At 51.4% G+C, this 27,474-nt stretch overlaps 1 protein-coding gene across 7 annotated transcripts in view; it reads left to right on the top strand.

Moving 5' to 3' along the window:
* Positions 1-27,474, top strand: part of EHMT1 (euchromatic histone lysine methyltransferase 1) — a 137,124-nt gene that overhangs the window by 39,306 nt on the left and 70,344 nt on the right. For 4 of the 7 annotated variants that reach the window (XR_004277576.1, XM_032308389.1, XM_032308388.1 and 1 more), the window contains exon 2: positions 27,123-27,189. The exons of 1 other annotated variant lie outside the window; for it this stretch is intronic. Coding sequence is in view for 5 of the 6 variants with exons in the window: in XM_032308389.1 (XP_032164280.1) it covers positions 27,123-27,189 (67 nt within the window). In the remaining variant the exon portion in view is untranslated. Of the gene's footprint in view, positions 1-22,966; positions 23,839-27,122; positions 27,190-27,474 lie in introns of those variants that run through there. 2 more of the 7 variants (XM_032308392.1, XM_032308391.1) reach the window with 2 other exon arrangements.

Genomic DNA, 27,474 nt, shown 5'->3' with positions numbered 1-27,474 from the left:
AGTGTCTCACAGAGCCCTTGTCAAGGCCCCCAGGCCCTTCCTCTGGGGCCCCCTGCTGGCCTTCCCTGTCCCCAGTCTGGGGGCTCTGAGAACTGTCCAGTACCTGCTAACAGCCTGTGCGCTCACAGCCCTTCCCCGGGGAAACCTCACAGCCTCGCCCCTCTCCCTCCCACGTGCACCCTCTTCTCTCTGCTTACTGACCTTGTGCCCTCGCTGCTGGTGTGCCCAGAAGGCAGGTCCAGTCCTGGGCTTAGGGAGGGGGCATTACTGTCCCTTACTTGCTGCCATCTGCCTTCTGAGGGCTGCCTCTCGGGGTACAGGCAGGGCACTCTGATGTTTCTCAGGGTGGGAGGGCTGGCCTGTGGTGGGCCCTGCTGCTGAGCCCCTCCTGTGCTCCTGCTCTGTCCGTAGCCGCTGCTGTGACTCCGTTCCAGACCCAGTGCTGCTGCCTGTAGCCCGGTGTCCTGGGGCTGCCTCCTTCGGTCAGGAGATCTCCCAGGACCCACCGTGTACTTGCTGCAGTGGGAGCCTTGAGCTTAAAGACTGGATGGCTGAGGGCTCCCCGCCTGTAGTTACTTTGTTAGCTCTTGTGGGCTCCGCAGTTGGGCATCAGTGTAAAGAATTTCCTGCTAAGTTCAGGAAAGAAACGCTAATGCACCAGTGCTTAACTTAGATATTCTGAGTTGATGGATTGACAGGTTTGTTTGTTTTTTTAAAGATTTTATTTATTTATTTGACAGGCAGAGATCACAAGCAGGCAGAGAGGCAGGCAGAGGGAGGAGGAAGCAGACTCCCTGCTGAGCAGAGAGCCCGATGTGGGGCTCGATCCCAAGACCCTGAAATCACGACCTGAGCCCAAGGCAGAGGCTTTAACCCACTGAGCCTCCCAGGCGCCCCGGCTTGTTTGTTTTTTTAAAAGATATTCATTTACTTGAGAGAGAGCACGAGTCGGAGAGAGGGACGGAGGGAAAGGGGGAGAAGCAAATTCACTGCTCGATGGAACCGAGGCGGGGCCCGGATCCCAGGACCCCGGACCATGACCTGAGCCAAAGGCAGACTTCTAATTGACTGAGCCACCCAGGTGCCCATGGATTGCTAATGATTTTTGTTCTGTTTTCTGGAATATAGTAAGTTTTAAAAAATGAGCATGTGTTAGTTTCATAGTAAAAAAATGAATAGAAACCCTCATTTATCTGCAGTTCACTTCATGTGACTCATGCTCATTATTTTTTAAAGAGTGTAGTAAAAACCTAAAGGGAAGATGACCCTGAGTTTAAATAATACTCTGTCAAAGCAGATCTGCGCCCAACAGTTACATCATACACTTGTTATCAGTATGAAATTAGGGGGCTGGGCCTCACCCCTCCTGCACTTGTCTGCACGTGTCCTTCCCTGTTCCTTTACCAGCTCCTCAGCCCTGTCATATGCTCTGTCCTTGTCCCTCCCGGTGGCAGAGCTCCATCAGCACCTGCCGTGTCCCAGTCACAGTAGCACGTACGTCCCCACGCTCCTCCAGGCCTGTAAGGTCAAACTGTCTTCGTACTGATACTAAGACTTCATTCCCCTTTCCCGCTCTGGTCTGCCAGGGGTCCCGAGGGCACGCTTCCAGGGACGGCTCCATGGTGCAGGACATGTGAGAACCCGGCGCTTGAGCCAGAAGAGATATTTGCAAACTTGTAAAACAGTGACAACTCACACTCTTTCTTTTGTGAAAATTACTTCTTCAAAAAACACTTCATGTTAACATGTAATGTGTTTGTTGTTATTTTTAAAGGAGAAGACAGTGATTTTAAGATTCTCAGTTTTATTTGTGACCTGGTAAATATCAGCAGCCGTGACCTGTAGGAGTGAAATCTTTCTCGGGCGCCCGTCACTCTCTCGAGTGTGATGCGGTCTTGCGACAGGAAGGTTTGAGAACGACTGTTTGTTGTCGAGTGAAGGTCTTCGCAGGCCAGCAGTGAAAAACCCAGCGCTGTTCTTGTTCCTCACAGAGCTTCCATTGTGACGGGAGTGAGTTCCGCACTGGTGTCATATGCTTCAGAATACTCCGCTCTCGGCTTGCTCTCCTACCATACTCAGTCTTTCTGTCAGAATGGGGGTTTTGAATGAAATTCAGCTGTAAATGTGTTTTTCTCATGTTGTTTCAATCCTGTTACAGAGCAGTATTGTGGAAAATGTTTTTAAAAATATCTGATATGATTAGGAATGTGGTCTTTTTCCAAGAATCACTCTGATTATAAGGGAAATTTCTTAGTGTGTTTCTGGGCTTCCTGCCTGTAGCCTGCACTTAATTCTTTCAGCCGCCAGGTGGTGCCTGTGTTCTAATGAGCCAGAATGCTGTCGCCGTCCGGGATTTTCCCAAGCGTTTTCACAGGGTCTGTGCGCGTCGCAAAGGCCACATCTTCCTTCCAGGCCAGCACAGCCCCACTTTGTAGAGTGCTACCCTTCAGAGTGTAAGAACTGATTCCCCGCGGATACTTATTTACCGAGCACCTGTTTTATATGCGCTCATACGGCGACATTCTTTGGTGACCTTCCCCTGGTTTAGTCTCCCACCTCTGTCTTCTGCTACTTTTTTTTTTTTTTTTAAGATTTTATTTATTTATTTGACAGACAGAGATCACAAGTAGGCAGAGAGGCAGGCGGAGAGAGAGGAGGAAGCAGACCCCCTGCTGAGCAGAGAGCCCGATGCAGGGCTCGATCCCAGGACCCTGAGATCATGACCTGAGCCGAAGGCAGAGACTTAACCCACTGAGCCACCCAAGGGTCCCTCTTCTGCTACTTTTTTATTCATGGTATTTCAGCCAGGATTATTGCTTGAGTTACTCTCCTGCTCTGAATAAAAGTACAGGCTTCTCCTCTTCCTTGGCATATAAGCCCAAGTATAAAAGTGCAGAAAGCCGCACTTGAATTGGTGGGAGCGCTGGAGCCATTGTTGAGCGCCGGCTCCGAGGATGTGCCTGGCGGTCATGGTCAGTTCCTGCTGGCCCTCCCTCAGGCCAGTGCTCTGACACTGTGCCGTGTGACCTCACAGTGCTGGTGGATATGAAGCAACTCAGAATTAAACTGGGGGGCTGCTGTGCGGGGGGCTGAGGGCTGGGAGTTTCAGAAACTGCCCTCCGTATGGGTAACTGGAGCCTGTATCAGAGACGACCAGATTTCTCAGTATGTTAAAGACTTCTTTCTCGCATCAAAAGGATTTTGAAGTTACTGTCATGGTAGTCATTGTGAAAAAGTAAGTATGGGGCACCTGGTGGCTCAGCGGGTTAAGCCGCTGCCTTCAGCTCAGGTCATGATCTCGGGGTCCTGGGATCGAGCCCCGCATCGGGTTCTCTGCTTGGCAGGGAGCCTGCTTCCTCCTCTCTCTGCCTCTGCCTACTTGTGATCTCTGCCTGTCAAATAAATAAATAAATAAAATCTTTTTTTAAAAAAAAGTATGTATTCATTGAGAGGATAGAAAATGACAATTACTGTGAATATAGTAATATTACTTACAGGAAAAAATAGCTTGTGTGTGTGCTAACATATTATTCATTTAGCCCACAGCCAGTACTCGGAGGGCCTGCAAATTTATGGTCCTTTCTGCTGACTCCACTGTTCTCAGGAGCCTGCAATTGAAGCCAGTGATGTAGGGCAGACCAGTCTTTTGTCCTGGGGTAGAGTGCACAATCTGACTCACCCAGGGGGCCCAGAGGAGTGCTAGCCAGTTAGAGCGGCTCTTTGCCTGCTCTCTGATGTACGGTCAGAGGAAATGGGTGATAGAGAGTTGGGGGGGCCTGGCAGGGAGAATTTCTTAAAGTTCAAAGATCTGGGCCTTAGTCCTGGAGCACAGTGGGCCCCGAAGACAGCGCATTGCTGTGTGGTGGACACTCGATAAAAGCTGCGCCCCTGCGCCCCAGATAAATCCCAGACACGAGGACCTGTCTCTTCACGCAGCTGTATTTTAAAAAGAATATTCTAGGAGCCAAAAGAAATTTTGGCTGGATTTACTGACATGTATCCAGGACTGTCGAGATGGTAGAAATGAAAGCCCGCCGTGGACTCTCTCCCAGCCCTCCAGCTCACCCGTACCCAGCACGTGTCCCCGAACGCTCAGCTCAGTCTAGAGTCCTTCTCTGGGGCTCTCTGCACTTGCCTCCAGTCTTACAGAGCAAGTGCGGATCACCTGGGGGCCCCGTTGTGCGTTCCTTTGTGCAGTCTTCCTTTTACCGCACGACTTGTCCCTTGATGTCAGAGGCCTGGATTTTATATTTAATCATCAGAACGCTTTTTTTTTTTTTTTTTTTTTTTAAAGATTTTATTTATTTATTTGACAGAGAGAAATCACAAGTAGATGGAGAGGCAGGCAGAGAGAGAGGGAAGCAGGCTCTCTGCTGAGCAGAGAGCCCGATGCGGGACTCGATCCCAGGACTCTGAGATCATGACCTGAGCCGAAGGCAGCGGCTTAACCCACTGAGCCACCCAGGCGCCCATCAGAACGCTTTTAAATGTGTTTAAAAGTCCTGGAATATGTGTTAGGTACCAGTATTATGCTAGATGCTGGGTTGCACAGATGAATACATCAAAGTCCGTGCTTTTTAGGGGCTCCCCTTCTGAGGAGGAGACGGAGCTGTGTAGGCAGCCTCAGTGCTGCGTGTAATAAGCCAGAACCACCACGGGGGCCTTGCAAGGCTGAGGGGCAGAATTGGGTCTTTGAGGACGAAAGCTGGGCAATGGACACAGCTAGTGGCCAGAGATTCAGAGGCTGTCTTCAAGCCATTTTTGGTAGCCTGATGCAGCCTGCACTTATGGCTGTTTGACAGGCTGTTTTGGGGCCTAAAAATTGTTGGGCTAGGTCAGGGGTCAGACTTTCCCTGGAAAGGGTGAAGTGTGTAGCCCACATGCAGTTTTTAATGCATTAAAAAAAATTTTATAACGAGGACACCTGGGTGGCTCAGTCGGTTGAGCATCTGACTCTTGGTTTTGGCTCAGGTTGTGATCTCAGGACCCTGAAATCGAGCCCCATGTCAGGCTCCGTGCTCAGTAGGGGGTCTGCTTGGGACTCCCCCCTCCTCCCGCACCTCCCCTTGCTTGTGCTCACTCTTTCTCTTTTTCTCTCTCAAATAAAATCTTAAAAAAAATTAAAAAATTTTATGACTAAAGAAATGTACAAAAACCATTTTTAGCTTATGGGAAGTATAAAAGTGGGCCTGGGCTTGATTTGGCCAGTGGACTCCTGGGCTCAAGTGCCAGAGTGTCCTTTGTGCTGCGCTGGGAGGTGTGAGCTGGGGTCCGTGTGCAGGGTTTCAGAAAACTGGGTGTTTCAGACTGTGGTGAGCTCGTAGCTCTCGGAAGATCACTTTAACTGTGCAATAGACAGTAAGCGGGAAAAGACGGACCTTGGAGTCAGAGAAGTGAGTTCGTTGACGATTCTAGGTCCTGGTGTGGGGGATGGCGTGGTTTACAGTGGGAAGAGAGCTATAGGGTTCGGTGGAAGACGCAGGAGGCACACGACACAGCGAGCGCATGAGGAAGCTCGACTGTGTCCTTTGCTGGGCGCCACGCTTAGCTCCCGTGGCGTTGGTCAGAGCTGAGCGGGGTTGGCAGCAGCGAGGATCCAGCACTGTTGCGCGTCTTGCAGATGATGTTGTAGAGCCTTAATCATCAGGCTCAGTGAAGAAAATGGATTAAAAACAAGTATATTTTTACTCTGTTTCTGTATACAGTTTGTAAAGAATCTACTAAGATATTTACTATTGGTGGTAGGATTATGTATGGATCACTACTTTTCTTTCTTTCTTTTTTTTTTTTTAAAGATTTATTTATTTGACAGAGAGAGAGAGAGCCCACAAGTTGGCAGAGCAGCAGGCGGTGGAGAGAGGAAGCAGGCTTTACACTGAGCAGGTAGCCTGACGCGGGGCTCGATCCCAGCACGCTGGGATCATGACCTGAGGCGAAGGCAGATGCTTAACCGACTGAGCCACTCACTTACTTTTTGTTATTTGTATTAGACCTCCTCCTCCTTCTCTCCCATGTTGCATTGACTAGAGACCCCAGTGCATGGATGCAGATCATGAAAGAATTTTGTCAAATGCTTTTTCTTTTTTTTTTTCTTTTTTAAGATGTTATTTATTTATTTGACAGAGAGACATCACAAGTAGGCAGGAAGAGAGGGGGAAGCAGGCTCCTTGCTGAGCAGAGAGCCCGATGCGGGGCTCAATCCCAGGACCCTGGAATCATGACCTGAGCCACCCAGGTGCCCCTAGTTGATTGATTTTCCAGTGTTAAACCAACCTTGCATTCCTGGGGTAGTTCTCACAGGGTCATTGGTTATGTGATTATTTTTAATCGCGTATGTTGCTGGGCTTATTTCCTACTTTGTTAGAGATCGTTGCCTCTGTGTCTGCTCTGTATTTTCTCAGAACACCTACAGCATGCTTGCTTTCTGTGTAGTCCTGCTGTCGTGTGTCTGGTGGCCATGGGGATGTGCCTTAGTCTCTTGCCTGTTGTTTTGTGGGTTGCCTTTTTCTCTAAAACCTGACTTGGAGTTACTAGTTCTCTCCGTCCCAGGTTGACAGTGACCTTGAAGATAACGCGCACATTGTTTTAGTCTTTTAGAGTTTACTTCTTTATTTTGCCACAGAAATGTTTGAAATATTTTGGTAGTTAAATCTGTAAAGGCTTTCTTCTGTGATTCCTGGTCTTGGAGTTAGGCTTAGAATTGGTTCCTCATCTCAGGGTCCTCGAGTGTCCCCAGCGCTCCTGCGACCGCGCCGCTCTGCCTGCAGCTGTTGCCCCCGTGCGTTAGTGCGTGGGGCTTCCCCTGCCACCTCAGGTGCCGCAGCGCGCGAGCCGCCTCCTGTTTGACATACTCTCACCCTGTCTTATGTTCTTACCTTTTCACGTCTCTTTTATATGTATATAAGAAAAACTAAGAATTTTCATAGGCCACGGTAGATATTTTTTTAAAGGATTTTATTTGAGAGAGAGAGTGAGAGCGCACCAGCAGGGGTGAGGGAGAAGCAGGCTCCCCACCAAGCAGGAAGCCCGACACGGGGCTCGATCCCAGGACCCCGGGATCATGACTGAGCCGAAAGCAGACGCACTAACCGACTGAGCCCCCAGGCGCGCCCAGCAATTGATTTTCTTTCACAGAGTCCTGTCGTGACCGATGAAATTATTGTCCAGTCAGATATTTGGAAGTCTTAACTTCTGGAGATTTTTGTTGCTTGTGCTATTAGAAACATCACGTTGATCACCTTTTAATTATATATTGATATATCACATGAAATAATCCATTAAGGAAGCTCGAAATTGCACCGTTTACATTCTGCATGAAATGTTAGTGTTTTTAATTATTACAGTTTGGCTTTAAAAGATTATTGTCCATCAGGTTTTCTTAGCAGCTGTGGTAGGTGAGAGACACTAGCACTGCCACTTTGCAGAGAGCCCTCCGTCTGAGGGACACATGCAGTTCTGTCTCACACTCCATGATGTCGTTGGTTTGCCGTAAGTATAACCAGCACTCCAGTGTGCAGGAATCAGCTAGAATCCTGAGAACCGACTTAGCCTGAGCTCTGGGATTTTGCTGAAATTTTGTATCTATATTGCATATCCTACAGATTTTTTTTTTTGTCCAAGAATAATTAGTATTCTTTTTTTATTTTTATATCTTTTTTTATTTTTATATTAGTATTAGTATTTTATATTTAGTATTCTTTATTTATTTGTTTATTTGACAGAGAGAGATCACGAATAGAGAGGCAGGCAGAGAGAGAGAGAAAGAAGCAGGCTCCCCGCTGAGCAGAGAGCCCGATGCGGGACTCGATCCCAGGACCCTGAGATCACGACCAGAGGCGAAGGCAGACGCCTAACCCACTGAGCCACCCGGGTGCCCCAGTAATTGGTATTCTTGAGGAAATATAGTTTGACTTAATATATTATGGATATAGTGTCAGCACAAACTCCTGCTTACATTCCTTCATTATCATTGGCAACAAAAATGTTGACATTTTGTCCAGAAATTCAAGATCATCCACTACCCTGATATTTCCCAGTTGCTGGGTTGTAGCCACAGTGTCTCTGGGAAGCCTCTGTGTCATCCTTTAAGACAGCCTCGAAGCACGCAGAGCTGCTGTGTTGAGAGCACTCATTCTGTGTTTCTCTGTGAGACTTGGACCGACTGGATCTGACTTTCGTGCTCTCCCCATGACCACTGAGGCCTCTCGATAGTGAGACATTTTGCTTATCTAAGTTTGGGACTTAAGAGTGAGCCCAGGTGTTGTTGTGTGTTTAGGCCAGCCCCTGTTTTTATGTTGCAGGATACTGCTAAAACAGTAAACGTCATTTTCTGTTACAGTAGTTACTGGGTTTGGGATTTATTAAATACTTCAGAATCTTAAAAAGTTAAATATTTCAAGTGAACTGGTTTGTTTTTTTAAATACCAACCCTTTTTGTGTTTTGTGAGGAAATAATGCTTTCTTACTGTTCTTGAGCGAAAATTTATGATGTCTAAGAAGTCATGATATTTTTTTCTCTGTTTATAATTTTGGTTTTATCCATTTATAGTTTAGTCTGTGGTGGCAGACATCTTCCCACTGCCCAGTTTTAGCTTTCTGGGGGCCTTGCTGGTCACATGCTGTGCTCCCTCATAAACTGGGTGGCATGCATGGAAACATTGAGGCTTTCATTGCCTTGGTGGAGAAAGAGATGGGGCCAGGTGGTAGAAGTGACCTTCACTGAGCTTCAGCGAGAGAAGGGGACGCATTGCCTCACATAACCAGGAACTTGGGGGTTAGGGTCTCCTTGTGCTGAGATCCCTTTGTCAGGCAGCTGCAAGCTACCCCAGGGGCATGCTCCAGGGAGGCCCAGACCCCCATGGTGGTGGGGGCGTCATGGTCCCAGGGAGGGCTACCCTGCATGGGTGACTGCCCCCCCACCCCCCTCTGCTGCACCAGGCGGTTGAGTTCATGGCGTCAATAGAAATAAGAGTCACCCTGGGGAGCCTGGGTGGCTCTTTGGGTTAAGCGTTCGACTCTCGGTTTCAGCTCGGGTCGTGATGTCATGGTCGTGAGACTGGGCCCTGCTTTGGGCTCCACGTTCTGCGTGGAGTCTGCTTAAGATGCTCCTTCCCTCTCTCTCTGCCCCTCCTGCTTGTGCTGTCCCTCTCTCAAATAAATAAATACATCTTAAAGAAAAGGAAATAACAGTCACCCTAAAGGCAGATGACCCCAGCCTCCCCGCTGTGAATTCTCAGTGATTTCTCCTGCTGTGTTTCATGCGCCACCCAGTTCTGCCACTTGATACAGTTACGGTGATAAGCATGAAAGCCGGAATCACGTTACTGTCCCATAGGGCCCCTCTTATGTGGGTCAGTGAGCTCACCATTTGATAGGCATTCTCATTTCTTCTTTTTTTTTTAAGATTTTGTTTATTTATCTGACACAGAGAGCACAAGCATGGGGGAGAAACAGGCAGAGGGAGAGAGAGAAGCAGGCTCCCGTCTGAGCAGGGAGCCTGACGCAGGGCTGGATCCCAGGACCCTGGGGTCATGACCTGACCGGAAGGCAGAGGCTTAACTGAGTGAGCCCCCTAAGCCCCCTGGCATTCTCACTTCAGAGACTGTTTTATTTTATTTTATTTTTTTAAGATTTTATTTATTTATTTGACAGACAGAGATCACAAGCAGGCAGAGAGGCAGGCAGAGAGAGAGGAGGAAGCAGGCTCCCCGCTGAGCAGAGAGCCCGATGCGGGGCTCGATCCCAGGACCCTGAGATCATGACCCGAGCCGAAGGCAGCGGCTTAACCCACTGAGCCACCCAGGGGCCCCTCAGAGACGGTTTTAAAGTCAGGTCAGGAAAGTGCTATTGTGGGGTCAAGCAAGGACGTAGAATATACTGCATTAATTTGAATCATTGTTAAAAGAGCATTATGGACAAGAGACGGTTCCTGTAGGGAGAGCTGATGCTCTGCGGTGGGCTCATTAAGGTGACACAGCAGAATGCAGGCGTGTCCGTGGAGCCCCTGGAGAGAAGGGGTGTTGTGGCTCATGGCGTGTCCCGTAGACGTCTGTTTGGTAATGCGACTTACTCTGGTTAGGTTTGGACTTCAGGAAAACAGGTGGTTTATGCAGATCAGAGTTGTGCAGTGCCGGGTGGCGTCATCAGCTTGAGGTGGCCAACTCGGAAAACAGCAGAGGTGCACGTGCCCTTGTAGGTGCACGGTATTAGGGTGCTGGGAATCAGCTGAATTACTGCTTAATGATTTAGTCTAAAAACAGTGACGTTCCGTGATGTGAGCCTTTGAGGTTGGCGGGTGGAAGTGTTTCTGATCACGTCAGGGCCTCATGTCTCCTCGGATCTGCTCTTCGGGCCGCCCTGCCTGTTGCACTCATGTCTGGTTAGACATGCAGTCCGGCCCCCCACTGTTCGTCCCTGGGCCTGGGGCTTCTGCTCCTGGCAGAGTGGGGCTGGGACGGGAAAAGGTTCCTTCCTCTCACGGTTGAGACTGGATCCTGGATTTAGCACCGATCAACATGAGAAGGATAGGGAGTTATTTTCCAAAATGTCTTAATAGTTGTTCCGTCTTAAGACGGAGAAAGACGCTCTCCGTCCAGGACACCTGTAGAGACCTGCGGCGCTCGGAGCTGTAATTGCTAGCGCTGTTCCTTGTTTCTCAACTGTCCTAGAGAGGTTTGCAGAGAACTGCGTGCACAGGAGGGCATTAAGTGAAGATGTTCATTTTGGGATTGTTTACGATGCTGAATGTTGGGGATGGCCTGTGTGTCTGTCAGTCGGGACCTGTGTCGGGGGTGAGCGTGCAGAGCACACCGGGGGCCACTGCCACAGCCTCGACTGTGATGGCATCGGCTCATTTGCTCACCGCAGTTAAGGGCGAGATGGTTTCCCAGCCGTCCGTGAGGCCCGCCGTCGGTGCGGTCTGCTCCGCTGTGCCGGGGTGGGCGCACCTGCTCTGACAGGGTGTGAAAGGCCCTGCAGCACGGAGAAAGTAGTCGCCTTGCGGGCAGTGTTTACTGTTTAATTTTTCCGGCTCATTGCCTTTACTTCAATTAAAAATGTAAAAGCATGCAAGATATATATCAGTTTTCCTTTTGACAATCAGATCCTGTTCGGGAGGGACCTGCCGTCCCTGCCCCTGTGTGTCCCGTTCACATTCCGTCCCCACAGCTTCTACGACGAGTTGGGGTATGACTTTCCGAGTCCCTCTCTGGACTCCTGCCGGGATTCGAGACGCGCCGTAGTCTTCTGTAGGTGTTTCACTTTTTTCTGTCTGTAGGGTTGCTTTCCTTTTTCTTTTGAAACACTGTCAGACTTCATAGGAAAGTCGCAAATACGATGAAAGAGCTGCTTGAGTCCAGGTTGCCTCCCAGACGCCCTGCCGCTCCGGGGCCTGTTGCTGTGTCTCCTACCGCTGTAACGTGGCTGTCCGCGCCGGGAGGTCAGTGTGTCTCTTTTAAAAAATACAGTGTATAAGTCATGCTGTCAGTACTGGTGTGCTGATCCTGTTCTTTTGCTACAAAAATAGTATTTATTCTATTCTGATTTGTATTCTGCATTGATTTCCTTGAAAGGAGGCCTTCCTGAGAACGGCCCAGGCTTCATTACGGTCCCTGGTTACGTTGGTAAGGTTGTCCTGGCACACCTCTCAATCTTTCCCCCCTTCTTTTTTCTTATTCTGGTAAAATATACTTAAACGTGAGTCTTTTCATTTCAGCCATTTTTAAAATTGATTTATTTGTGTGTGTGAGAGAGCGAGCGAATGAGCCCATGTCGGGAAGGGGCAGAGGGAGAAGCAGACTCCGTGCTGAGCACGGAGCCCGATGTGGGACTTGATCCCAGGACTCTTCGATCATAACCTGAACCAAAGGCAGACACTTGACCAACTGAGCCACCCAGTCATTATTTCAGCCATTTAAAAAATTTTTTTTAATTTTTAAATTTTTTTAAGAAGATTTTACTTATTTATTTAACAGAGAGAGAGAGAGATCACAAGTAGGCAGAGAGGCAGGCAGAGAGAGAAGGAAGCAGGTTCCCTGCTGAGCAGAGAGCCCGATGCGGGGTTCGATCCCAGGACCCTGAGATCATGACCTGAGCCGAAGGCAGAGGCTTTAACCCACTGAGCCACCCAGGTGCCCTATTTCAGCCATTTTTAAGTCTACTTTTTGCACTAAGTATGTTTCCAGGGTTGTGCAGTCATCATTTCTGTCTTTTTTTTTTTTTTAAAGATTTTATTTATTTATTTTACAGAGAGAAATCACAAGTAGATGGAGAGGCAGGCAGGGGGGGTGGGAAGCAGGCTCCCTGCTGAGCAGAGAGCCCGATGCGGGGCTCGATCCCAGGACCCTGAGATCATGACCTGAGCCGAAGGCAGCGGCTTAACCCACTGAGCCACCCAGGCGCCCCCATTTCTGTCTTTATAAAACATTCTCATCACCCCAAGTACAGACTATGTGCCCAGTAAGCAACAACTCCCCTTTCCTTTTTTTGTCTCTATGAATTTGTCTAAACTCTATCTTTCGTGGAAGTAGAGTTGTCGTTTTGTGTCTGGCGTCTTACTCAGCATAATGTCCTCAAGGGTCACCCATGTTGTCGCCAGGGCCAGAACTTCATACTCCGTTGCATGCACGAACACACGAGTTTTGTCCATCGTTTGACTTCATTTTTTGAAGTAGGCTCCAGTGCAGGGCCCGAATCTGTGACCCGGGGATCAAGGCCTGAGCTGAGGTCCAGAATTGACCACCTAACTGACTGAGCCCCATAGGCGGCCCTCGTCGGGTTATTTGGAAGCCGCTGCGAGCATTTGTGTGCAGGTGTGAGTGTCTGTTGTCAGTTCTTGGAGTACAAACCCAGGAACAGAACTGCTGAGTCCCATGATGATTCTTTAACTTTTTTGAGGAGCCACTAGATTGTTCTCCGCAGCAGCCACGTCGTCTGATGCCCACTGGCTTCTCCACAGCGCTGCCAGCATTTGTCGGGGCTCATCGCCTTGACCAGGGCCGTGCTAGTAGGTGTGAAGTGGGTGCTGTCCCCCGGCCTTGTCCCCTCCAGTCAGGGATCATGGCTCTGTGCCTCCTTGGCTCTGGTCATTTTGTTCCCTTACTCCTTTAATATGGGAAGTTTTAAAATGTTACTTTTCCTGAGATCCAAACGAAGCACAGTTTACTCAAAGTCTACAGGAAATGGCTAGTTCAGCTGCCATGCACGATAGGCAGAGAAGGTTGCTGGGACTGTGGGCGGCTGTGGAGGAGGCATCGGACGGGAATCGCAGGGCGCTCTGGGCTGCTCTGCTCGGGGTGCACAGTGGTGTCGGGAAGGCCCTTCGCCGGCTCCCGTAGCGTGCGTTTGTACGGACCTCGGGTGTCAGAAATAGGGGTGTTTCTAATGGCCTTTTGTCGTACGGTTCTTTCTAAACAATTTCTTCTTACTGTAGAAGGGACGTCTTACAACGTTAAGAAACGAGAAAACGTTCTTTTAGAGGTGTATTTTGTTTTGGGGAAGAAGCCGGTGAGCTTGTGCGTTCTCCTGGAGTGCGCTCCTGCCGTGGGCACCGGCTGGGAGTGGTGCTCTCGGCTCCCGGGAAGCCAGTCCTGCGAGCGCGGGCGGTGGGGCTGGCCTCACAGTGGGTGATGAGGGGGGAGTGGCGTGTGCTGGTGGGGCTGGGGCCCCTTTCAAAAGAGTGTGGTATTGTAGACTCTGAAGCCCGAGAGCTGGCGTGGGTGTGGCCGCCCGAGAGGAGCCGGCCTGAGTTGTGGACCGGACTCCCACGTTGAGAACAGGTCCTGCAGAGCTTTTAAGCAGTGACAGTGAAGGGATCTTCGGAAAAGGGAAGTGAGGGCATGGATGGAGAGGAGAGAGCAGTGGCGGATTCGGGGGACCGCCGTCCCGGGGGCAGGTGGGGTGCGTGGAGCTCACTGGGGTTGGGGGCTGTTGCAGCAGCTGAATTTGGGGGCCGAGCGACACGTGTATGTCTGGCACATGGCAGATACTAGACATTTCTCTGTGACTTAGGTACCAAGTACATTGAGTAGTGATAATAGCCGAGATTCGTTAGGTGTTACCTACCATCATGAGCACTCTGCGGCCTCTCAGCCTCTGAGCTGGGTTTTGTGGGGTCGGACCCACTCGAGTCGGGAGGGAAGACCGCGAGTGTGAACTGTGCGATGGTGCCGGTGTGTGCGGTGTGTGGCTCAACCGCAGGGCTCGCGGTGCGCTGTGCAGGGATGTTGCGGTGCACTTTTCCTTTTTGATACAGGTTTCGTGAGTATTTTAGAACTAGTTTTTCAGTAGTAGTTTATGAAGGATTTAAATTTCCGTCGTATGCAAAGTAGACGACTTACAACTCCATGATCATCGTCAGGGTTTTGCCACGGGGTTCCTCGCTCCTTTTCTTGTTCTCTGTCTTCCTTTTTGTTGTTGTTCAGGGATCTTAAAGCACACCATAGGTATCATGACGTTTTTACCTCTCATCCTCGAGTATGCATCTTTAAAAACGCAGATATCTGGGGTGCCTGGGGGGCTTGGTCCATCAGCAACCGGCTCTGGCTCTCAGCTCAGGTCTTCATCTCAGAGTCTTGATCTCAGATCTTTGTGAGTTCAAGCCCTGTGTTGGGCTCCACACTGGGCGTGGAGCCTGCATGCAAGAAAGTGCAGACATCTTTTCCGTACTATGAAGTTGTTCTCACACGCAACAAAGTTTGAAGTGATTGCTTGATATCTGTTTTAAAATTTCCTTCCAGTTATGTCAAAAAGTCATTTTATAGTTGGTGTGCTCAAATCAGGGTCCTAGCAGAATCCACACTTCGCTCTTGATTGTTATCTTTAATATCTGGTGTGGGGAACAGCCCTGTGACCCACCCGCACCCACAGTGCTGAGGACACTATGTTAGTGGCCTTGCAGAGTGTCCCACATTGTGGATTTCTGTTACTGAATTTTTAGGGCAAAAGTGTTTATGAGTTCTGTTGCCCATTTTACTTTTTATTTTCATTTATTAATTTTTTAAAGATTTTATTTATTTGAGAGAGAGAGCATGAGAGGAGAGAGGTCAACTGGAGAAGCAGACTCCCTGCCGAGCAGGGAGCCGGATGTGGGACTTGATCCTGGGATTCCAGAATCATGATCTGAGATGGAGGCTGTCACTTGACCAACTGAGCCACCTAAGCGCCCCACTTTTTATTTTTGATAACCAAAGTTTTAGCAAATGATACAGTGTTGAGTGATTCCCGACATGATAGTTTTCTTTAAAGATTTTATTTAAGGCCGCCTGGGTGGCTCAGTGGGTTAAGGCCTCTGCCTTCGGCTCAGGGCATGGTCCCAGGGTTCTGGGATCGAGTCCCACATCAGGCTCTCTGCTCAGCGGGGAGCCTGCCTCCTCCTCTCTCTCTGCCTGCCTCTCTGCCTACTTGTGATCTCTGTCTATCAAGTAAATAAATAAAATCGTTTAAAAAAATGAAGATTTTATTTATTTATTTGACAGAGACACAACGAGAGCTGAACACAATCTGGGGGGACTAGGAGAGGGAGAAGCAGGCTTCCCGCTGAGCAGGGAGCCCGATGCAGGGCTCGATCCCAGGACCCCGGGACCATGACCTGAGCTGAAGGTAGACACTTAACGACTGAGCCACCCAGGTGCCTCCCTCCCTAGTGTAGTTTTATATTATGAGAAATTTGGTTGAGACGGAGAAGTAAGAGCTAGATCTTTGGAACTGAATTCCTCTGGTGCTGTAGGGCGACTCTCTGTGCTGAGTCAGTGTGCTAGAGGCCGGCATCGCTGGTAGACGGGCCTGCACGTGCCTGGGACTGCGTGGGGCACACCACGGACCGCTTCATCCTTGTGGTCCCGTCGTCTCCATCCTGTGCCCTCCCACCAGCGAGGCGTCCCGATTTCTGGTGGACTCCAAGTTAAATTAGGGGAGATGGGGTAGATGCTGTCCAGTTTCACAGATGGTGAGTCTCCACAGTGTCGTGTTGCGGTGTGGGCCCTGTGAACACCTGGCGGTCCCAGGCGCACCCAGACCCACCCCTGGTCAGCTGCTTGGCCACGCAGAGAACCCTGCGCTGCCGTGTGGGGTGAGAGCTGTCAGCATGGTAATCAGGCCGAAGGTCCCCATGGAAGGCAGGTGTCACCTTTGCAGGTCTGGAAACTTGATTTTGTAAGTAAACCAAACTGTGGTGATTGCACTGTCCGCATTCCTATGAGACCGATGTATGAACTAGAAAATCAGCGTCTCGTTTGTGCTAAGAACTGTGTGTTAAATGTCCTCGCTGCGTGGAAAGTCAGACTGAAAGTAAACATCCTGTGACCCTGTTCCCTGGTTTATTCCTTCAGAACACGTACCTGCTGTAGCCCAGCACTTGACCAGTGACATCTCAGGAGCTTGTTTTGGCCAGGGCTGAGTGTGTTCTCCCCAGACCTGCGAGCCGTAACTCCTGGAGGCCCAGGTGCTGGGCACTGTTGGTCCGGGGTTCAGAGTGGGAGAGGCCACCTGTTCCCTGTGGGTGTCCGTGGCACCTGCTCCATTTCACAGCGTGTGGAGTCTTCTCTAGAAGTCAGGTTCCACAGGTACCCCCTCTGCTGTGGGGCCCAGGCCCAGAGCTGTGTTTGCTGTGACCCTGGAATGGACACAGAGGAGAAGGGCACTGTTGGAGTTGTCTGTGGCTGCTTTGCGTGCTACCTGGAAATGTAGCGTCTCAGAACAACAGCGATGACTTGTTACCCCTTGTGATTACAGCCTCTGAGACCGGGCAGCAGTGGACGGCTTTTTTCCGGTCCTTGAACCTGGGGCCTCAGCTGGAGCACTTGGCCATTGGGGATGGTGTGTCATCTGAAGGCTTGTTCACGTGCAGTTCTGGTGGTCGGTACTGGGCACGTGCGCCACTGGCTGGAATGCCCACAGGCGGCCACAGGCACGGCATGTGTGTGACCTGGCCTCAGACACCACACAGCCCACTGTAGCCGGAGTCTCAGCTCCAGGCTGTCACAAAGGCCCATCTTGTTAAAGGTGCGGGAGCACAGCCCCCTCTCACGGAGAAACGTCAGTGTCCGAGAGGTGCTGCGGCCTGGTGTGCGGTCGGTTCGGCGCTCTGGAAGACCGCAGGGGCCAGGAGAGCTCTCCGTCGGGGAATGGGAGCGCGGGGCGCCGTCGCGGCCTCCTTTGCGGGGAGGCCAATTAAGGGTTAAGCGGCAGATGGGAAAGGAATCTGTTCGGATATTTCACAGTCCCTTAAATGTAATTTCTGGGGCTACTTTGGGTAGTAATTGTCTTTTCCAAATTTAGGAACTAACTCCTTTTGCTGCCAAAGGAAAGAAACAAAAAGACAAAAGGAGGAGAAGGAAATCTCTCAGATAGTGAAAGGATTCATTCTCTTCCTTCCCACCCTTTTGATGATCAGCCAGTGAGATTGGTCTGTGGAAAGCAGTTGAAAATTAGGGGGTGGGCAGATAGCGCTCCACATCTCCCAAGTTTCCTGAGAGGAATCATCCCGTCTTTGGGAACCTGTCTGGTGGCGGAAGCGTGTCGGTGCTCATGCTGTTCTGGAGAAGACGCCGTCCCGGGTCCGGATCTCGGGCGGGGACCTGAAGCAGAGAGGAGCGGTGGCAGGTTGGAGCTGGCGTTCTCCGGCTGGGCCAGCGCGCCGTCTCCAGCCACGGGGAGCGAAGGCCTGGTGTCTGCGCTGCCCCGGGGAGGCTTCCGGCGGCCTCCCGTGCTGGCGTCTCTGAGCCCGGGAGTGGTGTGCTCTTTGTTGGGGGAGAAAGGCCTCTCCGTGCACAGTCTCCTCGCTGTGGAATGGAAAAGCCAGGCCACCTGTGGAATTGCAAAGATAAGTCCAGCAAGCACGTACTTAAAGTGAAGATAGTGTTTCGAGAGGTTTTTTCCTTCTGTTTCCTTAGTGTTTTGCCATTGTTGGTCATCTTCATAGCTCTGGTAGATAATATATGAAAGCTGGCGCCTCCCCCCCGCCCTTGCCAAATACCAGGTTCAGGTGCTTTGAGGCTGCATAGAGGAGGTGGCCGTTGCACGGGAGGACATGGCCTTTATCCCCCCGCATAGCAGGGGCCACTCTTGGGCCTGACCCTCTCGGGCCCTCTCTGGCAACATGCTGGTCAGTGTCTCAAATTCTTTCTGAAACGGCTTTGACTCCTTTCGAACTTAAGGGGTGTGTGCATGTGTGTGTGTATGTGTATGTGTGTGTGTAGCCGTTAAAGAGTTAACCTTCTTAGGGCACTTGGGGGCTCAGATGGTTAAGCATCTGCCTTCGGCTCAGGTCATGATCTCAGGGTTCTGGGATTGAGCCCCGCATCAGGCTCCCTGCTTGGCAGAGAGCCTGCTTCTCCTTCTGCCTCTGCCCCTCTCTCTATCTCATGAATAAATAAATAAAATCTTCAAAAAAAAAAAAAAAGAGTTAACCGTCTCAACATTGGTGCTCGAAGTAGTTCTGAGTGACACACGCACGGAGGCAGAGCGGCGGGAGCTGATGAAGGCTGCGGCGGCCGGGGTGGGGGGCCTCGAAAGTGCTTGTGCCTCCGGGGCCGGAAGAGCCCCTTCTGATCCCAAGATGAGAGCACAGCACTGGCTCCGTGTGCACCCAGCAGGGTTTGGGGCCTGTGCACCAGGGTGTCTTGACCTTGGCGTTTGTATTTGTGTGGGGGACCTCTGTGTTAGGGAACCGACTGTCGTGAAGTGTGTGTGCACATCAGCTCCTTTCGCTGGCCTGGCCTGTGTGCGCCTGCCTTGGGACTGGTCTGTCATCACCACCTGTGGGACTGTCCCGTGGACCCCCATACCTGATCGGCTCGAGGGTGCCTGCCGCGCTTCCGCGGTCCAGGCTTGGCCCCTGCCTCCTGCTGGCTGCGCGGAGGCGCGGTAGGGAAATCAGGGCCGCTTAGGAGGGGTTTGCCCAGAATTATCGCTGTCGTCCCTGGCCTGTCCCTGGAATCGTGCACACTGTTCGTCTGACTTGTCTAGAGGTAGCTGGCCCTGGATGAGGTGAGCTGCGCCTGGGCTGGTGCTGGGGCCTTGGCCCTTGGCCCTTGTCCAGTGTGGCCTGGGTGTCACTGCCGTGTCTTCAGTTAACATTATTTAGTCTTATGGGCTTGTCTTTGAATAATTTTAATATGGATTATCCAAAAAATTATCCAGCCCTTACTTGTCTTTAAATTTTAGGAATCTTGTAAGGAGTAATGTCAGAGTTTCTGGGATTATCTTTCCCCAGCAGTCATTGTTTATTTATTTATATAAACGGGAAAAAATCAGTGGTGTGGTAGAAGCTGATGGGGCAGGTACCTGGGAGGCTGAGCCTCAGGAAAGTGGGTGTGGAGCCTCTTGAGCAGGGTATGCGGCCTGGCCCCGGGGTCGCTCCTCACTGCGCCCGAGGCTCTTCACTGGTGTGGGCGGGCGCGGGCCCGCGCAGGTGCCGGCGAGGAGGCTCTCGGTGGGGGGGTGGGGGCGCTGGAGTCAGACACACATCGTGTCTCTAACGCAGGTTCTACACAAAATCTTATCCTTCGTAATTTATACTGTATGAGTAGCAGAACCTATTTTTTAAAAAGGTGTCTGAAATCAAATACAGTAAAGTTGAACTTCGCTGGGTTATGACGAATTGCATTTGATGTGGCCATTTCATGTCCACTGACGAAGGAGAAACCCTCAGAGCAGAGCCTTTCTGAGTGGCGGAGCACAGGTCCTTGTCTGTCCTGAGAAGAAAACGCATTCGATTTAACGTGTCGCAGAGCAGTGCCTTTATTTTACCTACAGATTGTTATTGAAGTTGTAGATGATTGGTACAGGTTTGTTTTATGATTACGTTAAAACAGTTTTTAAAAAAAATTTATTTGAGAGAGCACCAGCGGGGGAAAGGGAATGGGCAGGGGAAGGGCCAGAGGGAGGAGGAGACGCAGACTCTCCGCCGAGCCTGGAGCCGGAGGCCGGGCTCCATCCCAGGACCCTGAGATCACGACCTGAGCTGAAGGCAGACGCTTCACCGACCGAGCCCCCCGCCCCCGGCGCCCCGTGATTACATTTGAAAGGAGGGACACACACATACAGTGACGGTGCTGTACAAACTTAGGAAAGGTGCTTTTGTGTTAATCCTCAAGAAAGCCTGACTGAAACCTAGATTATGTCCACACACATCCCCATGTGCTGTAAAGATGCCAGGGCCATCTCCTGTCCTGTGTTGCTAAAAAGTCTGTGACGCGACCAGAATGGACGCGGCCACATTAGTGCTCACGTAAAGAGCAGACACTGCTTTCATGGGCTTTGCATCTTAGCATTTCCCCTTCCCCCAAGCCTCTTGTTCTTATTGACTTAAAAAACAAAACACGTAGGGCGCCCTGGGTGGCTCAGTGGGTTAAGCTCAGGGTCCTGGGATCGAGCCCCGCATCGGGCTCTCTGCTCAGCGGGGAGCCTGCTTCCTCCTCTCTGCCTGCCTTTCTGCCTACTTGTGATCTCCGTCTGTCAAATAAATAAATTTAAAATCTTTTAAAAAAACAAACAAAAAAAACCCCCCAAAACAACAAAGTGCTTTTCCTGGGAAGTGTTCTGTGCAGGGTCGTGTAGTTCGACTTGGCTCGTTGCCCGACTGGGCCGTAGCTGCTGCCGCGTTCTGTCGCGTAGGGGCTCTCGTTCTGGATGTGAGGTAGATGGTTGGGAGTTGGTGGCCTTCGTCACAGCTGCACTCCTGTGCACATCACGCTGGGCTTGTCCTATACCCTTGAGGTGGGCAGGGTCCAGGTCAAGGCCTGGAGGGGCCTTGCTGCCACGGGCATTTGGTGAGAGTGTCAGAGTGGGGTTAAATAGGTGAGGGTATCTGAAGGCCCCGGAATAAGACTTTGTAATGTCTCTGGGTTTTTTCTCTGTATTTTATTTTCCTCTGTGTTCTGTGCTCGTTGAAGAAATTGTTTCATTAATAATAACCTATTATTAATCAATTATTAATCAATCTTATTAATAATAATAATCCTATTAGGAATAGGATTTCAACGGGCGGAGAACACTGCCTTTTAAAAATGTCAGCAAAATAAATAAATAAAACTTTTTTAACAAATGGGGTCCCTGGGTGGCTCAGTCGGTTAAGTGTCTGACTCTTGATTTTGGCTCAGGTCATGATCTCCGGGTCATGAGGTTGAGCCCCGCACTGGGCTCTGCTGAGCGTGGAGCCTGCTTTTAAGATTCTCTCTCTCTTTTCCTCTTCCCCCACCCCCACCCCCACTGCTCATGCTTGCTCTCTTTCTCTGTCTCTCAAAAAAAAAAAGAAAAGAAAAGAAAAGAATAAAAAGGTCAACATTACCACTTCAGAATTCTAGAAACCTCGACTCCTGTCTTTTGTTGACTCTTAAGGACGCAGTGCAGGGTTGCTCAGTTCAGCAAGGAAAACACCCAGGGTGCGCAGGTGCGCTTGAAGTTCAGGTAAACACGCTTCCACTAGAAACATGGTTTGTCACACACCTGAACTTCCGGTGTACCTGGGTGTGCGCGGCTCGGGCTGTCTGCGGTGCTGGCCTCCTTGGTTGCTGGATGTGCACTTGGCCGAGTGAGCCCGGCAGGGTCAGGCTCTGCTTCACCCCCAGGACACGTTTCCCCTAGGTTTTTGTGTGTATCATAATCTCCCAACTCGCATTTACGGAAAAATCTTCATCCACGTCCGTTCTTCAGTGCGTGGGGTTTGCATTCAAAAGAGCAGAATATCGTTTTCTAGAAGGTCACATCTAACTCCAGCACCACAGGGGCATGGCGTGTGGGCTCCGTTATTCCGTTCTGCCTTTCCAGGAAGACTTGCTCCGTGGCTGCTGTCACAAGCCGTTCTGATCATGTGCTGGACAGGCTTGGTACAGTGCCTCCCCTGCCCACAGCGGCGGTTGGGCCTGTGGCCATCACAGCACTCTTCCGATTGGGGATTTGTTACGGTGCGAGCCTGTCCAGGCAAGGGAAGGGACTGTTAGCACTGGCAGTTGTGAGGCCCAGCTCCCTCTTCGGCTTCGCTGCAGGTCCCCGAGCAGCCTCGGTGAGGCAAGATGGGGATGGAAGGGGGTGCGGGGCGAGAGCGCACCCTGAGGGCCTTCTCTTCCTCCCCTGCCCTGCGCCGTCATCAGTGGTCACTCGAGCTTGGGCTTTAAAAGTAGGAGGTGCAGATAAGGCAGAGATGTGGATGTTTTGTCCTAGGCTGTTACTCTTGTCCACGGCCTGGCATGTGGGTTGGTGCTTACCAGATTCCTGAATGCAGTCAAAGAGATCCAGAACAGAAGAGTGGATAGTTCTGGCATTTGAGAGTGTGTTACGTAGTGATCTTTAAACAGAGTGTTTTGGGAGAAGAAGTCATGAAACTTCATTTCATGGCAGGGATGTGTGGCTGACAGTGGGGACAGGAGACAGCTGGTCTATAGGTGCATTCGTGAATGTTCTGGGGAGGCTTGCTCCGTTGTGCTGGCCCTGGGTGCATCTTGGGACAGCGAGTGCCTGGGGGTCTGGAGGTGGGTTTTTTTTTTTTTTTTAAATTTAAGATTTAATTAATTAATTAATTAATTTGACAGAGATCGCACATAGGCAGAGAGGCAGGCAGAGAGAGAGGAGGAAGCAGACTCCCCGCCGAGCAGAGAGCCCGATGCGGGGCTCGATCCCAGGACCCTGAGATCATGACCTGAGACGAAGGCAGAGGCTTAACCCACTGAGCCCCCCAGGCGCCCCCGGAGGTGGGTTTAAGCCTCTGACGCGGGAAGCTTGGTGTGCTTGGTGTGGGGCATTGGCTTCGAGGCCAAGTGAAATTCCTGTTTAGGACCCCAGAAGGCTCTTGTTTGTATGGGTTCTATCTACTGGTGTTTACCAAAAAAGAAATTAGAACTGAAGCTTAAAAAAAAATACTTAGAAATAACAAAAGTAAGCATGTAACATGCTGTTTACATGTTAGGGTAAATAATTTCTGTGAAAAGTAACTATTTTCTTAAACAACCACCTCAGAAGAGTGGCATTGCTTTACAGGTTGGTCTGTTCCATGTCTGGCTCTGACGGAAGGGATGTGTTGCAGTATTTGGTTGCAATATATGAAGAAGGTCTGGCCTCACAGAGATATGCGTTTTGAGCCTTTTAGATAATTCCAGATGCTTTGGTATACTGTGCTAGGACCTGACAGGGCAAAGCGGCGCCGATGGCCTCCCTTCCCTGTGAGGGTTCAGCCCATGCCCTGCCTTGCATCTTCACGCCGCTCCGCCGCCCCCCACGTGTGTCTAAAGATCAGGTGCTGCTCATTGGGGAAACACCGGCTCGCGGAGTTGTGGAGAACTTCCAGACGTTGACACGTTTCATTATGCGATATCAGACATCGGACCTCCTCATAACCTTGCCCGTGTCATCACAAGTCTGTAGGTGTTGGGCGGCTGTCAAGCTCACGGAGGCAGGCACACGTTTACCAGAATTCCCATTTCCACTCAGAACCCAGAATTTTGACACTGGCAACATACCGTTGGTTTTCTTTGAGGTCACAGGCTCACTGTGTTTATTTTGAGGAAGTGTTTGGCAGATGCCCAGTCTGTGTAGCCATAGCTCTGGCCCCCAGAACTCTGGCCGGTTCTTCCAAATGCAGATTCCCAGTGAGTGACACAACCCAGCCCCTGTGCCAGGCCTTTCCTGAGTGGCCAGCAGCCCTGGATTGCTGCTTGCTTACCTTTCTTCTGCTGCTTTCAGGAGAAGGCTGGTGGGGAGGTCGCTAATCCCACTGCTTCACCAGGGGCATTCTCAGGTGAAGGTGGCTTTACCTGAGTGCCCAGCGTTGAAGGATCACCGAGACGTTTAATTTGGTGCCATCATCTTGACTCCTGCTAAGGTGCCCCAGGAAGCGCAGTGAAAGAGGCAAGTGGGGTTCTGGTAGTAAATAGAGCTTTGACCTCTTGGACCTCTGGAAGGGTCTTGGGACCCCAGAGAACTGTTTGAGAGTGGGTGCGGGCCGGAGGTGGTTGGGATGCAGCTGTGTTGGGCTAGGAGATGGGTCCAGGCCTGAGCACTCTGGGCCTTGCCCTGGATTGCTGTGGGAGGTCAGTGGGGCCCTGGGGTCAGATGCGATGGCCCCCTGCCCCCCTTGCTGAGAGGCATGGCCAAGACCAGGCCCTGGGAGGGATGGGGTCAGGTCACGTGCTACTGATAAGCTTTGAGGGCAGGCAAGTAATGAGGGGGCAGGTGAGGCAGGGCAGGAGAGGGTTTTCCTGGGTCCGCATGCAGGGGGGCTCAAGGGCTCGGCTCTGTGGGGCGTCCCAAGAGCCCGTCCCCTGGGCTCCGCCAGTGCTACCGTAGCTTCTCATCTCTCCGTACTCTGTAAACCCGATTCCTTGTAAACTCTCCTTCTTTTAAATTTTTTTTTTTTTTAAGATTTATTTATGTCAGAGAGAGAGAATGCATGAGAAGGGGAGGGGAAGCAGAGCCAGCCCAGCTCCGTCTCCCGACCCAGGGGCTCAGTTTCTAGAACCTGAGATCATGACCTGAACGAAAACCAAGAGCTGGACGCTCAACCAGCTGAGCCACCAGACACCCCTAGACTGCCCTGCTTGTAAATGCTGGGAGCTGACTGAAGATGGGAACTTGTGCAGCACAGCTCTGTGGAGCCGTCTCAGTAGCGCTTCCCTGGTGACCCCAGCTCGGCATCCGCCCAGCACCCCGGCAGTGTGCGCACCAGCCCGGGCGTGGCCACCTGGAGCTGGAGCTGGACCGGAAGCTCCTCCTCCGCGGGTGGGGAGCTCCCGGGGCGGGAGATAGGACGGTGGACAACTGTGCGGTGCGGCCCTTGCTGCTGTAGGAGCCTCAGAGTCTGGAACTTCCCTCACTCCCCCTCCCCCCGCTGGCACTGGTCCTGTTTCCCAGGAGCCTCCGTTCTCTTGGTGGGAGATGGTGGAGGGAACCCACATTCTGTGCGTGGGGTGCTGCTTGCTGCTGGGGTGTCCTTGCTTCTGGGCCCTTGCCAGCCCGGAGCTTTAGCTGTCAGGCTGCTCTGCGCTCCCTCCTCCACTACCGAGTTCCTAGAGCTAAAGCCAGTACCCTGACCTCATGTGCCGTTAGACTCAGGCCACCCACCTTGTGCTGGCAGCATTTCCTCGGCCCCAACCCCGAGCTGCAGAGTGGCAGGACTTGAAGTCTCTGCAGAAGTTCTGTTTGGTTCTGCTGTTGCCAGGACAGGATTTTGGTACTGGTTTGGGCTACGTGTTCCACCTTCAACCCTCTCTTGGTCTGGTGTCAATTTGATAGGTTGTTAGCCCTTTGAAATGGTGATGAAGACCGTGTTCCTTCTTGCTAGTACACGTAGGCCTCGTGCACAGAGAGCATCTGGACTTGGGAGGGTTTTGTTCTTTCTGGACTGGTTGTGGGCTGAGCTCCCTTTGGACTTCTGGATGTGCTCGCCGGCCGTACCCTGCTCTGCTCTCCTCGCTCACCGCCCTCTGCCCATGCAGCAGAAGCTGGCTGGCTGTGTGTCTCGGCTGCCGCAGAGAACCCCCCCGGCATACAGCTGGGCGGGAAGCAGACATGGAAGTGGACCCAGTGGCCTTTCTTACTGGGGCCTCTTAGGCCCCACATGCTCATCAGTTCCTTTTGCGTGCCGCACATCGCCGACATTTTGGGGCTGTGTCAGAGAACAGGACAGGCCTCTTCTTGTGGGACCCAGAGTTTGCATGTTGGTGGGGCGGGCACACAGGCTGGGTGGCATGTCTTGGAGGGGGGCACCAAGCAGGCAACAGGGCAGGGCCCAGGAGAGGCTGTCTGATAAGGCCATTGGCCTTTTGAGAGGCTGCAGGGTCCAGGGGCTGGCGTCTGGGGTCAGAGTGGGGAAGGTGGAGCAGAGGCTGGGCCCTGTGGCTTTGCTGCCAACAGTGAAGCCTTGTTTCTCCTTAGTGACCTGGGAAGACCCTGGGGCTTAGGGAGGGCTGCCTCCAAGTCTGATCCCTTCAAGGAAATCTTCCCCATCTCTGGGAGGAAGTCTCTGAGCCCCTGGACTTTTCTTTGCTGCGGACGCTGTGACTTCTGGCTTCCTCTGGCAGGAGTGGCTAAGAGGGGGATTACAGGAGGGGGTCTGCCTTTGAAAGGGGGTTCACTTTGGAAGCCACCAGTGGGGCCACATGTGACGCTCTAGGGAAAGGTGGGAAGGCCTCGGGAGGAGCTGGGCCATGCTCGTTGCCTGTCTTGTCCTGTGTACCCGGGGAGATGCAGCTCTGTTCAGGACCTGCAGGTGGGAGCCTTCTGGAAGCGCTGAGATAGGAGAGGCTTCCTGGGACTGGAGGCTGTTGTGCGACCTTGGGGTGGTTTGGTGGTCCCGAGTGACCGGGTAGGGCAGTGCCCCTACTCTTGGGCCCCACGCTTGGCCCCACGTTCAGTGAAATCAGCAGGGAGCTCACGGTTCTGTAGGAATGTTCTGAGAATGTGTTGTGGTATCTTTTGGAGAATGCATTCCAGGTGTTAGGTGCTACAGGAGTTGTGCCCTTAGAGTCTGAAACTCTTCCGTGGGGAGCCTGGAGGGTCTGCATCCTGCCCCTTCTCCTTCCCCATGGTCTCATGGTGATGACTGCTGCCGCACGGGAGGGACCCATTCAGGAATGTTTTGTGTGTTTACAGTCACTTCTCCAGCCAGATTCCAAGCCTCCCAAAGGCAAGAAGTTTTAAAAAACAATTCCAAGACCTTTCGTAATTTATGCCTCCGTGTAGTAGAGCAAATACTTAATGATTCACGTATTTACTGAATTTTCTTGGTTTATCTATTTCTGCAGTTTTTTTGGAGGTTGTTAGACATTTGAAATCCTTTGATGAATTCTTGTCAGCGGCAGAATGCACTTTGATATAATTTGTAGCATTCCTGTAACAACCAAAACATTTGAGGTTTCTAGTTATGTAAGTAATGCATGAACGTGTTCCTATTCTTAAACAACCATCTCCAAAAATACAGTTAGGTCAAAGTTTGCTCCGGCTGGTCTCAGAGTGTCATTCCTCCTCCTGGCGGTGACTGTTATCTGCCGGCTTGGACACCCCCTAGCCCTCTGGTTGTCTGATAGTGAGTCTTTGCCTGGATCCAGACACGAAGTCCATGTCAAGAAATCCTGGCAGAGAATTGCATAGTCTGCCTGCAGGTGAACCCAGGCTGATGGCTGTTTCTTCTTTAGCAGGCAGTTCCGGCGAAGGGGGAGACGAAGCAGGATTGCTGCATGAAAACAGAGCTGCTGAGGGAAGGTAAGGTGCAGTTTGCTCCTGCAGGAGAAGTGGCCGGAGGACCTGTCGCTCTGCCGTCCCCTCGCCCGTCCCCGGCTCCTGACACCCTTGCTTCCAGCCAGGTCGCTGTACGGCTTCCCGCCTCCGTTGCCAGATGGACACAAAGGCACACACATGACATCCGCTAGAGAAGGGGACCGTTCCCAGAAAGTGAAAAACAGACACCTGGTAGGCCCTTGTCATAAGTGCACCCGGAAAACTCAGAGCGAGAAGGGCCGTGTGGGTGTTTATGGCAGCTTCATTCCC

Source organism: Mustela erminea, chromosome 12, assembly GCF_009829155.1.
Source record: "Mustela erminea isolate mMusErm1 chromosome 12, mMusErm1.Pri, whole genome shotgun sequence".
NCBI classification, from domain to species: Eukaryota; Metazoa; Chordata; class Mammalia; order Carnivora; family Mustelidae; genus Mustela; species Mustela erminea.
This window is presented reverse-complemented; position numbering and strand designations above follow the sequence as displayed.